The sequence below is a fragment of the Elaeis guineensis genome, chromosome 15 (genome assembly GCF_000442705.2).
Source record: "Elaeis guineensis isolate ETL-2024a chromosome 15, EG11, whole genome shotgun sequence".
NCBI lineage: Eukaryota > Viridiplantae > Streptophyta > Magnoliopsida > Arecales > Arecaceae > Elaeis > Elaeis guineensis.
The window spans coordinates 68,054,682-68,068,586 of NC_026007.2; the positions used below are offsets into that span (position 1 = coordinate 68,054,682).

Consider the following 13,905-nt stretch of genomic DNA (forward strand, 5'->3'; position numbering starts at 1 on the left):
GATGTCAACTCTCCAACCAATCCAAACAATTTTGGAAGATTTAGTAATAACAATGCCGAAACGAGCTATGACAAGCAATCTTCAAGTCATGGATCTCCCTTCATCCACTCCATTCGTAATGGTTTGACTCAACTTGGCACAACACAATCATCAGCTCTGCTTGGAAGCCAACTCTCCAACCAATGGAAATAATTACAGAACCACGTAACAGATACATCAAGAGCACTCACATATCCATTTGTCATCCGCTTGCGCAATAAAAATTCTCATGTGCGTATCTGCACATGCTTCTCATCATAAAATCTCAACAAAGTCAACGAGGACAACCCAATACATGGTTCTCACCACAGTTATATAATTCAGTAAATTATAGACAACTTGCCAAAGTATAACTTGCATATAAAATGGCAAACTTAGTTCTTCAAATATATATATATATATATATATTTGCTTTCTAGTTCTTTTCGGACATATTAATTTTTAATTAATTTATCTTGCATAATCTCCATTAATCATCACGTTTATAATAAGACATTACATATCAAGAATACTTTTCATACTATATATGAATCAATAATCATAAATTGTGAACCCAAACACTAAACATCAAACCATATATATAATGCATCAGCCAACAAATGCTAGCTTTGTAGCTGAAAATGAAAATTCAGTAATCCCTCTGTATTACATCAATTCCTACAAATTATATCAATTTCCACGTTACATTTGGCAAGAAAAATTCTCTTGTACATGAAACCGACACCCTAACATTACTCAACTATATATAATTTTCAAAAAAGTTATATAAATTATTTGAAAACGCAAGATTGAGTTGATAAAATTGCTGTAACTTGAACTTCATTATAATAAAAAGGTGGAGAAGAAACACGTCTCATATATATACATATATCGTCCTCGGTTTGAGGTGCTAAGGCCTGTATGATACCTTCGGCAGGCCTCGCATTTCGCGCTTAGATTCAACGACTGTGGACGGCTTTTTGCTTCCCTCATGAGCCATTGTTTCGCGCTTAGATTCAACGACTGTGGACGGCTTTTCGCTTCACCCAGGAGTCGTATTTCCGGGGGAATTCCAAATTCAGCATGGTTCTTAGGTGGAGTTTTTTCTGGGCTTAAATAGGTGAGTTTTTCTGTGATTAATATTTTTTTGTTTCTGTTGTTGTTTCTTCTATTGTAATTTATTATATGTTTTACTGTGATAAAATGATATTAAAATTCTGGAGGCAGCATCTGGCTACCTCCATTCCCCTCAAAAAAACATGATAAAATGATATTTGTTGGTAAAATGCTTTGGCCGGTGTTTTTCGGTTATTAGATGCATTTAGTGAATAAAAAATAAAAATTTTGGTGATCGTGATTAGTTCACCATTTATTTTTAATCTTGAAATTAGATTGTAAATGAAGCATATCTCTTGGAATCTATGAAGCATATCCTAGCAGCCCGAGCATGACATTTGATCCATTGGCCCTCGATGGTACTAGGATAATGTACTCACCCATTAGGTTCGTTCATATAGTGAGGAGGAGACCGCCTATTCATTCAAATTTAGTTCCAAATCGAACATTCTTTAATAAAGGTTAGGGCCCTGTGGTCACGTCCAAGAAAAGTAGATGCACCGGATCGCCCTCCTCCAACTCCCATTCTTTTTAGCAAAAAAAAAGAATGTTCTACTTTTTGTTCGGTTTCTATTCTTTACTTCATAAGGTGTTGGGGGTTAAGAGAGGGGATAATTAGATAACCCCTTTAGTTTTTTGGGTTGCTCGAGATATTTAAGTGGTTTGTAATGTTATGCAGGATTTTTGTTTTTCATGGTCATTTTCTGTAACAAGGGTTTCTTTTGTTATGTCTGTTGATTTCTTGAGTATGTTCAGCTACAAGCTTTTCTTTTGTCATGGTCTTTGTTTATTGTTGTAGAATGGCCATTAATGTCCCCTATGAGTATAAGTGAGATAAGTTTTTTTCTATTTTATTAGAGAATATCATAAAATATCAAAAAAAAATTTCAACTGATATTAGAGAATATCATGAAATATCAAAAAATATCAAAGATATTTCCAGCTGTCATACTATATTATAGAATATCAGAAAATATCAAGAAAGATAGAGAATATCATGAAATATCATGAAAAATTTTCAGCTGATATTAGATAATATCATGAAATATTAGAGAATATCAAAGAGATTTCTAGCTGACATATTATATTAGAGAATATCGAAAAATGTTAGCGAATATCAAGAAAGGTTTTCATGATATTCTCTAATATCAGCTAAAAATCTTTTCTGATATTTCATGATATTTTCTAGTAGCTCTGATACCAAATAGAATTGAGCAGAAAAAAATATTATATTTTTGCATTCACCAGAACAACATATATCTATATAAGAGTACAAAGATTCAGAAAATTATAATCTCATGATTTTAGTGCAGGAAATAAATAGAATCGGGATCCCATGATTTTAATGCACATGACACATATTGCAAAAATCTTTCTGATACTCCCTATTATGGTATATTAGCTGAAAATTTTTTCTGATATTCATGGATATTTTTTTATATTCTCTAGTATAGTATGTCGGCGAGAAATCTCTTTCATATTCTCTAATATCAACTGAAAATCTTTTCTGATATTTCATGAGATTCTCTAATATATTTTCTATGTTATTTCTGTTGAAAAGGTCCACATTTGGGATCATTGCCCTTCAACAGTCCCCAATAGAGCACATGAGAAAGTAAAATGGAGCATTGTTTATCCAGTCACTCATCGAAATTTTTAATCTCTTTGAAATTGAAACATGATAGATGATGTCTGATTTGCGGAATGACCTCTAATGCTGTATAGGGAAACTTTGTCATGGAGGCATTTTTGACTGTTTCATCTGCCCTATATTAGGAAACTTTGAAGCCATGCAAATTAGGTACTGAAATAAAAATATGATAGCAAAAGGATAAATATGTATTTTTTTTATTTGAATTTTGTTGGAGAAGTTATCAACTACTTTAGAAGAGCCTATTCTGATGCAATGATTAAATGTCATAGGCCTCGTTTACTTTGCAGCCAATCACTATCAGAGAAGCCTTCTCTTGTGACTTCCCTCCAATAACATCACTGGAAGCCTGATAATTTGATTAGGAAAATGAGGTGACGGCGAATATTATTGGCAGAGAGATGGACAGATCATATCAGCTAAGCATCAAAGTCAACCCGGCCCTTCAAGATTGTTTATTAAACTTTTAGAAGAGCATTAATTAGGAAACAAGCAAGAGATGGGTTCATGTTGCATCAGTCATTGCTATTTGTATAATCTCATGCTTCTCGACTTGTCTGCTTATCTTGAACATGGCCGGAAAATGAACCTGATTCATAGCTGTTCATATGATCTAAGATGATAGTGATGCCTGACATGGGATTCTAGTTGAATCTTATATAAATAGCTTGTCTTGGTTCTCCTCACAACAACATGGGATTAAATAAGACCTTATTTCGTTTGTCTTCTTTGGGTGCATGCAACGATGCCACTAAAGTCTCTTTCAATCTGCAGATCAAACTTTTGCTCTCTTCATCCTTGACGTGCAACTAAATAACTAGACATACAACACTTCGATGGGTCATCCTGTTTCTCATGAAGCTAAAAATAAGGAAATGGACATCGCCAGGTCTCCTTCGTCTCGTCGCCAGACTGAGAATGCACCATACGTTTACAAGGTGGGATATCCCCCAAGGAAGAAGTTGGTGAGAGAGTTCACAGACACATTGAAGGAAGCACTGTTTCCAGATGACCCTTTACGCCAATACAGGGACCAACCAAGATCAAGAAAGTTGATGCTAGGCCTAGCATACTTGTTTCCGATTTTTGAGTGGGGAAGGGGCTACAACCTAGTCAAGTTCAAAGGAGACATTATTGCAGGACTGACCATTGCAAGTCTCTGTATTCCTCAGGTATATACTCATCTCAACATAGGAAAAGAATGATCTGATTATCGTATGTCATCTAATATGAGTTTCGGCTTATCAAAAAGGACATCGGGTATTCGAAACTTGCTAACTTGGATCCACAATATGGACTCTGTAAGTTTACTAATGCTGATTGCAGTTAAGAAACTTTAATAGCCTTCCTCCATAGCCCCATGTACTGATTCTTGGCTATGGGTTCATGTATCCTAAATGATGCAGACTCTAGTTTTGTGCCGCCACTGATCTATGCTGCTATGGGGAGCTCCAGAGACATCGCTATTGGACCAGTGGCGGTTGTATCTCTCCTGATAGGATCCCTTCTCCAAGATGAGGTTGATCCAGTAAAAAATAAGGAGGAATATTTACGGCTTGCATTCACAGCAACTTTCTTTGCTGGTATTACCCAGGCAGCACTTGGATTTCTGAGGTAACACTAACAATATTGGTAGCTTTATCTTTTATCTTGATCTGATCAACGTAATTATAGCTTTTAACTTGTAATTGAACTGCTCTCATATTTATCTTCCACAAGAAAGCAGATTCTGTAGTGATACTTAGTTTCTTATCAGAAAGAGTGGTTCTCAGTTCCTGGGTTTGATTAGCCATAAAAAAAAGTACTTCTTTTATTTTTAATTTTTAAAAAATAAAAATTAAAAGACAATGTTTGATAACATCATGAAAAGTAAAAATTAAAAAATTAAAATAATTAAAATAATTACTTTATATGCAAAGCAAAAATTTTTTGCTTTCCAAAATTGCTTTTCTGCTTTTTTTGCTTTCGCACGTCTTAAACACCAAATCAAAATGTAAAGAGCTCGAACCTTTTTCTCTCGTCGAACTCTTCACCTTCCCACTCTTTCTCCCTCCTTCCGAATCCTTCTCCCTTGTCGAGCTCTTCACCTGTCATCCTCAAATATTATTTTTTGCTTTATAGCAATATAGTTATCAAACATATTTTTACTTTTACTCAATAATAAAAATAAAAAAAATTAAAAATATTTTTTAAAAATTAAAAATTAAAATATGTAATCAAATACATCCTTAAGTACATGAAAAGTGAGTCTGCATGCTTAGTCATGCCATCTGACAAATCCCTCAACACTCTTTCCTCGTAAGAACAGATTTATTAGTTTTTCAAATCAATGGTTTCCAGGTTGGGCTTCCTGATTGACTTCCTATCTCATGCTGCCATTGTTGGATTCATGGGTGGTGCAGCCATCACGATTGCCCTCCAACAGTTAAAATTATTATTGGGTATACAGAACTTTACGAAGAAAACAGACATTGTTTCTGTCATGAGTTCCGTGTGGGGTTCGGTTCATCATGGGGTAAGAAAACTATTAGCGTGCTATAATTTTCATACCAAATAGAATTCTTTTAGCTCTAATTGCTATCAATATGTCTCACTAAAGTATATTGCTTACACAGTGGAACTGGCAGACGATACTCATAGGCACAGGCTTCTTGGCATTCCTTCTGACTACTAAGTACATAGTAAGTGTTCGATGTATGATTTATATATTCTCAGTAAAAGCAATGTATAAATTAAATTCTTAAGAACTGAATACTGTTAACTATTGAAACTTGTGTGGTCTGGACGTTGAAATAAACAGGGAAAGAAGAACAAGAAGCTCTTCTGGATTTCTGCAATTGCCCCATTGATCTCTGTCATATTGGCCACATTTTTTGTGTACATTACCCATGCTGAAAAGCACGGCGTTCAAATAGTGAGTACCGATTTAGAAAATCTTTAAGAAACTCACATCCAACAGCTATATTTGTAATTTTTAACGGTACTTTTTTTTTTTGAAAGGTGAGGCACCTAAAAAAGGGCATCAATCCATCATCCTTCAATAAGATATACTTTACTGGTTCATATGCTGGGAAAGGTTTTAGGATAGGCGTTGTCACTGGAATGATAGCCTTGACGGTAATACTACACCTTATCCTAGGTTTCATAGAATTCAATTGTGTTGCTACAAACTAAATGCTACAAATTCATCAGGAAGCGACAGCCATCGGAAGAACGTTTGCTGCTTTGAAGGACTATCAGTTGGATGGAAACAAAGAAATGGTTGCATTAGGAACAATGAATATTGCTGGATCGATGACTTCCTGTTATTGTGCAACAGGTAAATATTGAATAATGTCTAGATCAAGCTAGAAGGTCATCATCACTTCCTCTTTGTGAATAAAAGGATATTGGGACCCCTATTGTCTTGGCTTATTAAAAAAGGTTAGAGAAGGAACTAGACCAGACTTTTGGATCTAATCATTTAACTCCACCTATATGGAGTTGGGTTTCTGCTGTGTGTTTGAAGGATATTCCGAGGTCCAATCCTTGTTCTCTATCTTATTAGAGGACAGGACTTATAGAAAGTGGGAAGAGTATTATAAATTTACAATGCATCAGCCTTTGTTTCAAAAAAATTTATGATGCACCAGCTAGGAACCCCTTAACATGGATAGAAAATCTTGAAGTGTGAAGTGTGTTTCAATCCATCGGCCTCTTTTCCTAAAAAAAATTATGATGCACCAGCCAGGAACCCCTTAACATAGATAGAAAACCATAAAAAGCCTACTTTTAATTGTTATGCATCCTATAAGATGATTAAAGAGAAATTCAAATTAATGCTCAAGTCTGTTTCTGTCATTTATGTGTTCTTACTTCTCTTTCAGGCTCTTTCTCACGATCAGCGGTCAATTACATGGCGGGCTGCCAAACACCGATCTCCAACGTAGTAATGTCAACAGTAGTATTTTTAACCTTGCTGCTGATCACTCCACTCTTCAAATACACTCCAAATTCCATCCTTGCATCTATCATCATTACGGCTGTGATTGGCCTTATTGACTTCGAAGCAGCATATCTTATCTGGAAGACTGATAAATTTGACTTTGTTGCCTGCATGGGAGCATTCTTTGGTGTAGTGTTTAAGTCAGTTGAGATTGGCCTTTTGATTGCTGTAAGGAGCTGTGTGGCCTTTAAATTATTGTTCTCTAGCGAACTTGATATGTCCTCTATGACTTTAAATTTGATTTCATAACTCGTTCCACCAGGTCTCACTATCATTTGCAAAGATCCTACTTCAAGTAACAAGACCAAGAACAGCGTTGCTTGGAAATCTTCCAGGTACTACGATATACAGGAACATCGAACAATACCCAGAGGCAACCAAAGTTCCAGGAGTCCTGATTGTGAGAGTTGATTCTGCTATCTATTTTTCCAACTCCAACTATGTTAGGGAGAGGTATTGTTTCTTTCAAGTCTATTTGTTTATTTACTCTATGCAAATCCTTATCTGGATTTCATAACTCCAGAGATCGCCTTCATAGGAATTATTGTGATTGAGAAATCCTAAAGCCAACACCAGATAGTTTTTACAATGCTCAATGGCTATCATTATCCAAAAACAAAAAAAAAAAAAATGCTTGATGGCTATGGTTCCAAAATTTAATGAATGACATCTTTGAGCCACCCTCCCTGATGGCAATTATGGAACTCCGATATGTTTTCATGCAAAACTAGATGGGTCTATGAAGTTTGATCATCTGGGAACTTAGGTAGAGCAAGATATCCAAGTCAAAAACATGTTTGAGGTGAAACCGAGCATAAAGAAATTTGGAAAAGCAGATCATAAATGCTGTAACTTGATTGTTGATACCATTTTGCTAGATGTAATGCCTTAATTAATATAAGTAGGACATAACCTATTCCATTTCATAATTGGTTCTCTTAGGTCTCTAAGAAGGAAAATTTTCCATTCAAATCCCAAAGTAATATAAGTGATCAAACTTCTAATTCTTAATGATGACAGGAGAACCAAGTAGGAATTCACAAAAGTTCACCGAAATTCGTAAAACTTCACAAATATCCTTGTTTCTCTACATCCTCCAAGTACATTTCGTAGAAACAATTAGAAGAGTCAGCATCAAAATCTTATGATAAAAAGTTACATAGCCTGGCTATCCAAGTCTTATGACCATAATTTATCTTCTCTTATTGCTGCATTTGAATACTAACAGTCTAGCAATCAACCAAAAAGGAAAAAAGTTTTGGCAGTTTCTGATGAATGTGTGGTGTTCCACTTGTAGAATTTTGAGATGGTTAACAGATGAAGAAGAGGAAATCAAGGAGAGAGAACTGCCTAGAATCAATTTCTTGATCGTGGAGATGTCTCGTAAGATATCCAGCTCTATCCTTAATTTGATGTTTAGCAGTAAAGCAGATATCATATGTATTATCTACTTATAACTGCACTCTCTTTACAGCGGTGACTGATATTGATACCAGTGGCATCCATGCCTTTGAAGAATTGTTGAAGAGCCTGGAAAAGAGGAAGGTTCAGGTGAAGTTAATTTGATATTTCCAAACTAAATCTTTTTATACAATAATATTTTGTCCCATTAAAGTAAGCAATAACGTCAACTAAATCTTTACGATCCATGTAAAAAAAAAAAAAAAAGAAACTTGTCCAAGAGAACGAAGTATGTCTTACCAGTTGATCATTGCTTGTTGCAGCTTACACTTGCGAATCCCGGGCCTGTAGTGATCGAAAAGCTCCAGTCATCCAAATTCACAGAGCTGATAGGCAATGATAGGATCTTTCTCACGGTTGCTGATGCTGTCATAAGTTGCATCCCCAAGGCAATGGTTGATGTTTGAAGAAAATGTCCGGCCTCCCTCAGCTTCTCAAAACAAAAAAAAAGGATGTCTGAAGAAAATGGAGACTTGTTTTCCATTCATGTACTATAACTGGGACAGGGGTTGGTCTTGTAAACCTGTTTCTGTACGCCTCTATATCTCCCCTCTGTCAATCTGTAAACTTTTCTAATAACAAAGTTGGGGGAAGCAGCTCGGTTCCTTCATTTTCTTTTCAAAAAAAAGAATATAATTTCTCTCTTAAAGGCTTTAAAGGCTAGAGCTCCACATGAAGTAAGTGCAAAGAAATTAATCCGTGACTATATAATAAGAGGGAGGAAATAGCACTATTTGTGATCCCCGTGGACACTTACTGATCGTTGAGTCGGGGATTTAGACATTTGTGTGGCTGCCCACAAATAAAGTGAATGTGCTCCTCTTAATTACCTTGTGATTTCCTCCAACAAAATTTATTTTCTTCAGGTTTATGGCACGTGAACTGCATCATGTTGGCAAGGCGTTGATGAAGTCCTTTTGCCGCGATATAAGAACGAGCCAGAGCCAAATCCAAACTTCAAATCAGGTTTTCCAGATTTGAGTCGGTTAAGATGGCATGCATGTCCCAACTACGATGCTCATTTATAATATTTTATTATAAAAATATTTTAAATATTATATATTATTATTTTTATATATAATTTTTTATAAATAATATTTTATTTTATTTTTTTCTTTTTTCTTTCTCTATGTATAGGTTCTCCGTGGCCGCCCCCCCCCTGACACCATTTGCAGCTCCTCTGTGCCCACTCCGACCCTCCGCCCATGGCTCCTTCACTCTCGTCTCCATCTTCCCCAACGATCCCGGCACCGATAGCTCCTCTGTGCGCCCCCCTCCCAAAACCCCATGGTCACAGCTCCTCTGCATTGCCTCTGCCACCACACCCCCCCCCCCACGCCCGTGCCGCGCCACTGCCTCTCCAGCATGCATCCGTGGTTCCCACTCACCCCCCTCAGCCGCAATTCGCGGCTGCTCCCCACCACCATCCCTCCCAGCATGCACTCGCGATTCCCACGCCCCCTCGGTACCCACCCCCTTCCCCTCATCGGGCGATGGCTGCTCCACACCACTGCCCCTCACGGCCTTCGATGCCCATGAAAAAAGTTTTCTCAAAAAAAAAATTAATTTAATATGACATAAAAGGATTTTCATCTTTGAAATATTTGTCGTACCAATCATGTACATTGAAATTTAGCCAGTTGAAATTAGAGTGGTTCATATTTAATCCAATGATTAAAAATAGATAAATAATAAAAAAATAAAATATTTTTTGAAGCACAATAGTAAAACCCCGCAAATAAATATCACCCTTTGAAGGATCTTGGGGTAATTTTTACGAACGCTGATATAATTTGGATCTAGAGTACATTCTGATTCTATCTTTTGTTTTCCCAGATTCCTGAATTTTACACCCAACGTTTTGGTCAAGAAAAAAAAAAAAAAAGTTTATTTAGATATAAATTTGACTTGCACATAAAAACTGAATCTATGTCATCGTGCACCCCTACATCAATCTACTGGATACGCACATGTTCGTTCTGTCAATGGAACAAGTCAAATTCTGTGTCGGGATTGTATCTTTTGCACCAAAGAACGATTCACCTTCCTTCTTGTGAACCCACTGTTGGATCATCCATTGGTCGCCTTACGGTCCGGGCAGGTAGATGAATGACATGTTCAGTGAATCCTTCCTCCATGCGGAAGATAGAACCCATCACAGACTGCCAAGGCTGCAACGTTCAAAATTTCTTTATTAAATGGCTACAAATATTTTCATAAGAGACGTGAATGTAATCATAAACACCATGCATGCACAACAATCTAGTGGATTCAAAACCCTAGCTTCCTTGATTCGCAAATTGTCACTTCTCCAACGAGGACAGCAGCGATTCGAAATATGGAGCGCAAGCACCAAGTAAGGAACCGCTATCTTTTCCTCATCCATGGAAGGGCAAGATCCCCGCTCAGCAGCACCTTTTAGAAATTGCCAACCCTGGAAATGGTGAAGCTATTCGGCTGGCTCAGCTATGACAACAGGATCCCAATGCCCCATCACGGGGCAAAGAAAGGTATCCGGTGCCCCGATGCATGCCAGTTATGCTTCAGCTACGTTGAGAACGTGAATCATCTCCTACCGAGTCGTACATTATCAAACACCATGTGGGCCATTCTATCTCAAAAGCATGTTGTCCCAACAGCGCACTTGCTGCCGCAAGACTCCCGGAGAATGTTGATGCAGTTAGAGCCGGATGCCAGAGGAAACCTTCCTGTTCTCCTCTCTATTTAGTTCCGGTTAACTTAAACATCGAAAAATAACCCATTGGAACAGCCCTAACGGATGTGAACTTCCATTATAGATTCCTCTATCTTGGATCCTATACAATATCTATCTCCAATCATATCAGCATCCTCCTAGAGTCTTACAGCAACAACACTCGTATCATTTGGAGACAGTAGAGATCAACTCTTCCAAAAATGAAGCGAAATACGGCACTCAACTCTCTCTCCCTCTTATACTCATCATATTCTGGAGCATATGGAAAAAAAAAATTCTTTGTGCACTGTAACATCCCGGCCCAATTGGGCCCAGAATCAAGTCCAAAACCCAAAGCCCATAAAAAAAAAAAAAAGAAAAAACAGAACGGGAAGAAGACTCCGATGGGAGTCTTCTTCTCCGATGAATCCCGGATGGAAAGAGAGTCCTAGGACCACCGGAGCCCTAGGAACCTCTATAAATAAGCCTCACCCTCTCTCAAGACCCTCCACCGATGATCTTCGAGTCCGATTCCTCTCCTTTTCTCCGTAGAAGCCGCGGCAACCTCTTCCCATGCACACCGAAAAATGGAGCCGACGACGCTGCTGAAGCTTGAGATAAACCCTTCTTCTCCTTCCTCTCTTCCTTCCTCTCTTTTTCATGGCTTCGTGCACCCTCTCCGGCCTTCGGGATCGCCGAAAAATCTATGAACAAGGTGACCCTGTTTTGCTCTGTTCAGCCGGGCCATCTTTCTCTCTTTTCCGGCCACCGACACCGCCGGTTGCGGCGTTCCATCCCCGAGACCGGACCCTCATCTCTCTATCCCTCTTCCCTGAAGGTCTTGACCGCCGGTGACCGGCCAATGACCGAAAAATAAAAAGAATAAGGGCGGGTCTCCTATTTTTTTTGAAAACTTTTCTTCCGCCGGTCAAGCCTTGCCGCCGGCGATTCCTTGCTCTCTGTTGTCGGCCGTCGCTGTTGGATCTCCGGTCATGCTGCCGCCTTCGTCGGAGCCAAGCCACTCTCTGGTCTTCCCCTGTTTTGACCCAAGGGAGGCTGCGGGAAGAAAAGGAAAAAGAAAGAAGAAGAAAGAAGAAAAAAAAAAGAAAAGAAGAAGGAAAAGAAAAAGAAAAAGAAAAGGAAAAAGAGAAAAAGAAAAAGAAGAAAGAAGAAAGAAAAAAAATAAAAATAAAAGAAACAAAAAAAAAAAGAGAAAGAGAGAATTTTCTCTCTCTCCTCTCTCTCATTTCTCTTCCTCTTTCCTCTCTCTTCTCTCTACCTTCTCTCTTCAATTTCTCTCTCTAGATTCTCTCTCTAGACCTTTTTCGCTCTCTCTTTATGGATTTTATCTCTCTAGTGTCTCTCTCTCTGATTGCATCACAGATCCTAGGATAAATTTGAAATAAAAATATGATGATTTGAGATTGCTCCAAAATTCATGCAGTAGATCTGATCCTAGTCCGATCCTATTCGAAATTTGTAACACTTGATTCATATTGAGTCACCCTGATAGGATCTCTGATGATCTCAACCATGATTGCCTCATCTGAAGGATACGAAGATTTCTCTCTCTACTTTCTCTCTCTCTCTCTAGAATTTTCTCTCTCTTCATGATTTTTTCTCTCTAAAAGTCTTATGGATTAGTGGAGGATCTAGATACTTAGACAAATCCTAATTTTGGTTAATTCTAAGAGAGATCCTTGATTTGTGTTTAGGATCGATTATCGATAATTTTCTTCATATATGATTTTTATATTTGATCAGGGTCATGAAGAGATACGATTGTCTGCATTAGATATCGAGTGAAATATTTTGTTAAAGAAATTCATAAATCAAAGAAGAACATTGATTTCTGTGCTTGGATCAGTCACCGGTAAAGGTAAGAATCTCTGTATATGATCATCATTATATATGTTATTTTACCATTGGTTTTATCTCATTGATTTTGCATCATTGGATTTGAGATCGATGAATTTATTATATCTGAGACACTGTTATCTATTTATGTGATTTTGAGCATGAGTATGTTATATCAATACATATGTATCAGTGATTGATGGCATGATTATATGGGTATGACATATTTATTACATTGCAAAATTTGAATTGATTAATGAAGTCAAATATTATAATTTCATAAAAATGAAAAGAAAGAGAAATTTGGTTTGGACTGGTCTTGTCATGTGGAATAGCCTGCCAGGAGCCTATGCCTGGGACAGCCCCCACAGGCTTATGTGTGAAAGAATTTGATCCGAAAAAGATCATGAAGAATCTGATCCGAGAAAGATCATGAATGATTTGATCCGAGAAAGATCATGGCCACTTTGATCCGAAAAAGATCATGAATATTTCGATTCGAAGAAGATCACAGAAATCAATCCGAATAAAAGATCGTCGCATGATCCTGGTAGTTCAAAGCCAAAACCAAAGCCAAAGTCAAAGCTAAAAAGAAAAGGATTAAAGACGATGTGATAGAAAGATAAGACATGAAACAATCATTGAATAAAATTGTTTCACTTATTAACATATGATAATGCATCTCTTTTGATAAAATAGATAATCTATAAATATTTGCAGTATTCTGGACAGTGAACATCGACTTTTATGTGTTATTGCTTATCTTTATTTTCAGATTATATTATTATATTGATGTGATATGAGAATTCTTACTGGGCTATAAAGCTCACACCCCTTCATCTTTTTTTTTCTTCTCAGAGTTACAAGATGTCCATGGTTGGCTATGGTATGGATTTGTGAGTGAGCGGATGCATAGATAGAGTACCGTTAATACCTGATCGGAGGATTGAAGGAATATTAATTGTAATTATGCAAGTTTTATGAATTATTATTGAAATTAAATATTATGGTTGATAAGGTTGTAATGATTTAATTTGGCCTTGTATATTCTTTAGGGCTTGCTCTAAGGAGTGTGCGACCATCACGTATCCGACCGGTGTTGGGTTCGGGGTGTGACAAAAT

General features: G+C 37.3%; 1 protein-coding gene across 2 annotated transcripts; it reads left to right on the forward strand.

Moving 5' to 3' along the window:
* The first annotated feature begins 1,034 nt into the window (after window positions 1-1,034).
* Window positions 1,035-8,874, forward strand: LOC105058392 (sulfate transporter 1.3). Of its 2 annotated transcripts, XM_029268450.2 has the most exons (14): window positions 1,035-1,138; window positions 3,560-3,957; window positions 4,038-4,086; window positions 4,192-4,399; window positions 5,126-5,300; window positions 5,401-5,466; window positions 5,586-5,699; window positions 5,786-5,902; window positions 5,978-6,104; window positions 6,652-6,938; window positions 7,033-7,223; window positions 8,068-8,153; window positions 8,245-8,321; window positions 8,495-8,874. In XM_029268450.2, exons 2-14 carry the CDS (start codon window positions 3,622-3,624, stop codon window positions 8,636-8,638), a joined length of 1,977 nt encoding a protein of 658 aa, XP_029124283.1. In that variant the 5' UTR covers window positions 1,035-1,138; window positions 3,560-3,621; the 3' UTR covers window positions 8,639-8,874. The 2 variants fall into 2 exon arrangements, with proteins under 2 accessions (XP_029124283.1, XP_073105454.1); XM_073249353.1 differs by lacking the exon at window positions 1,035-1,138 and having other exon boundaries at window positions 3,438-3,957.
* The last annotated feature ends 5,031 nt before the right edge of the window (window positions 8,875-13,905 follow it).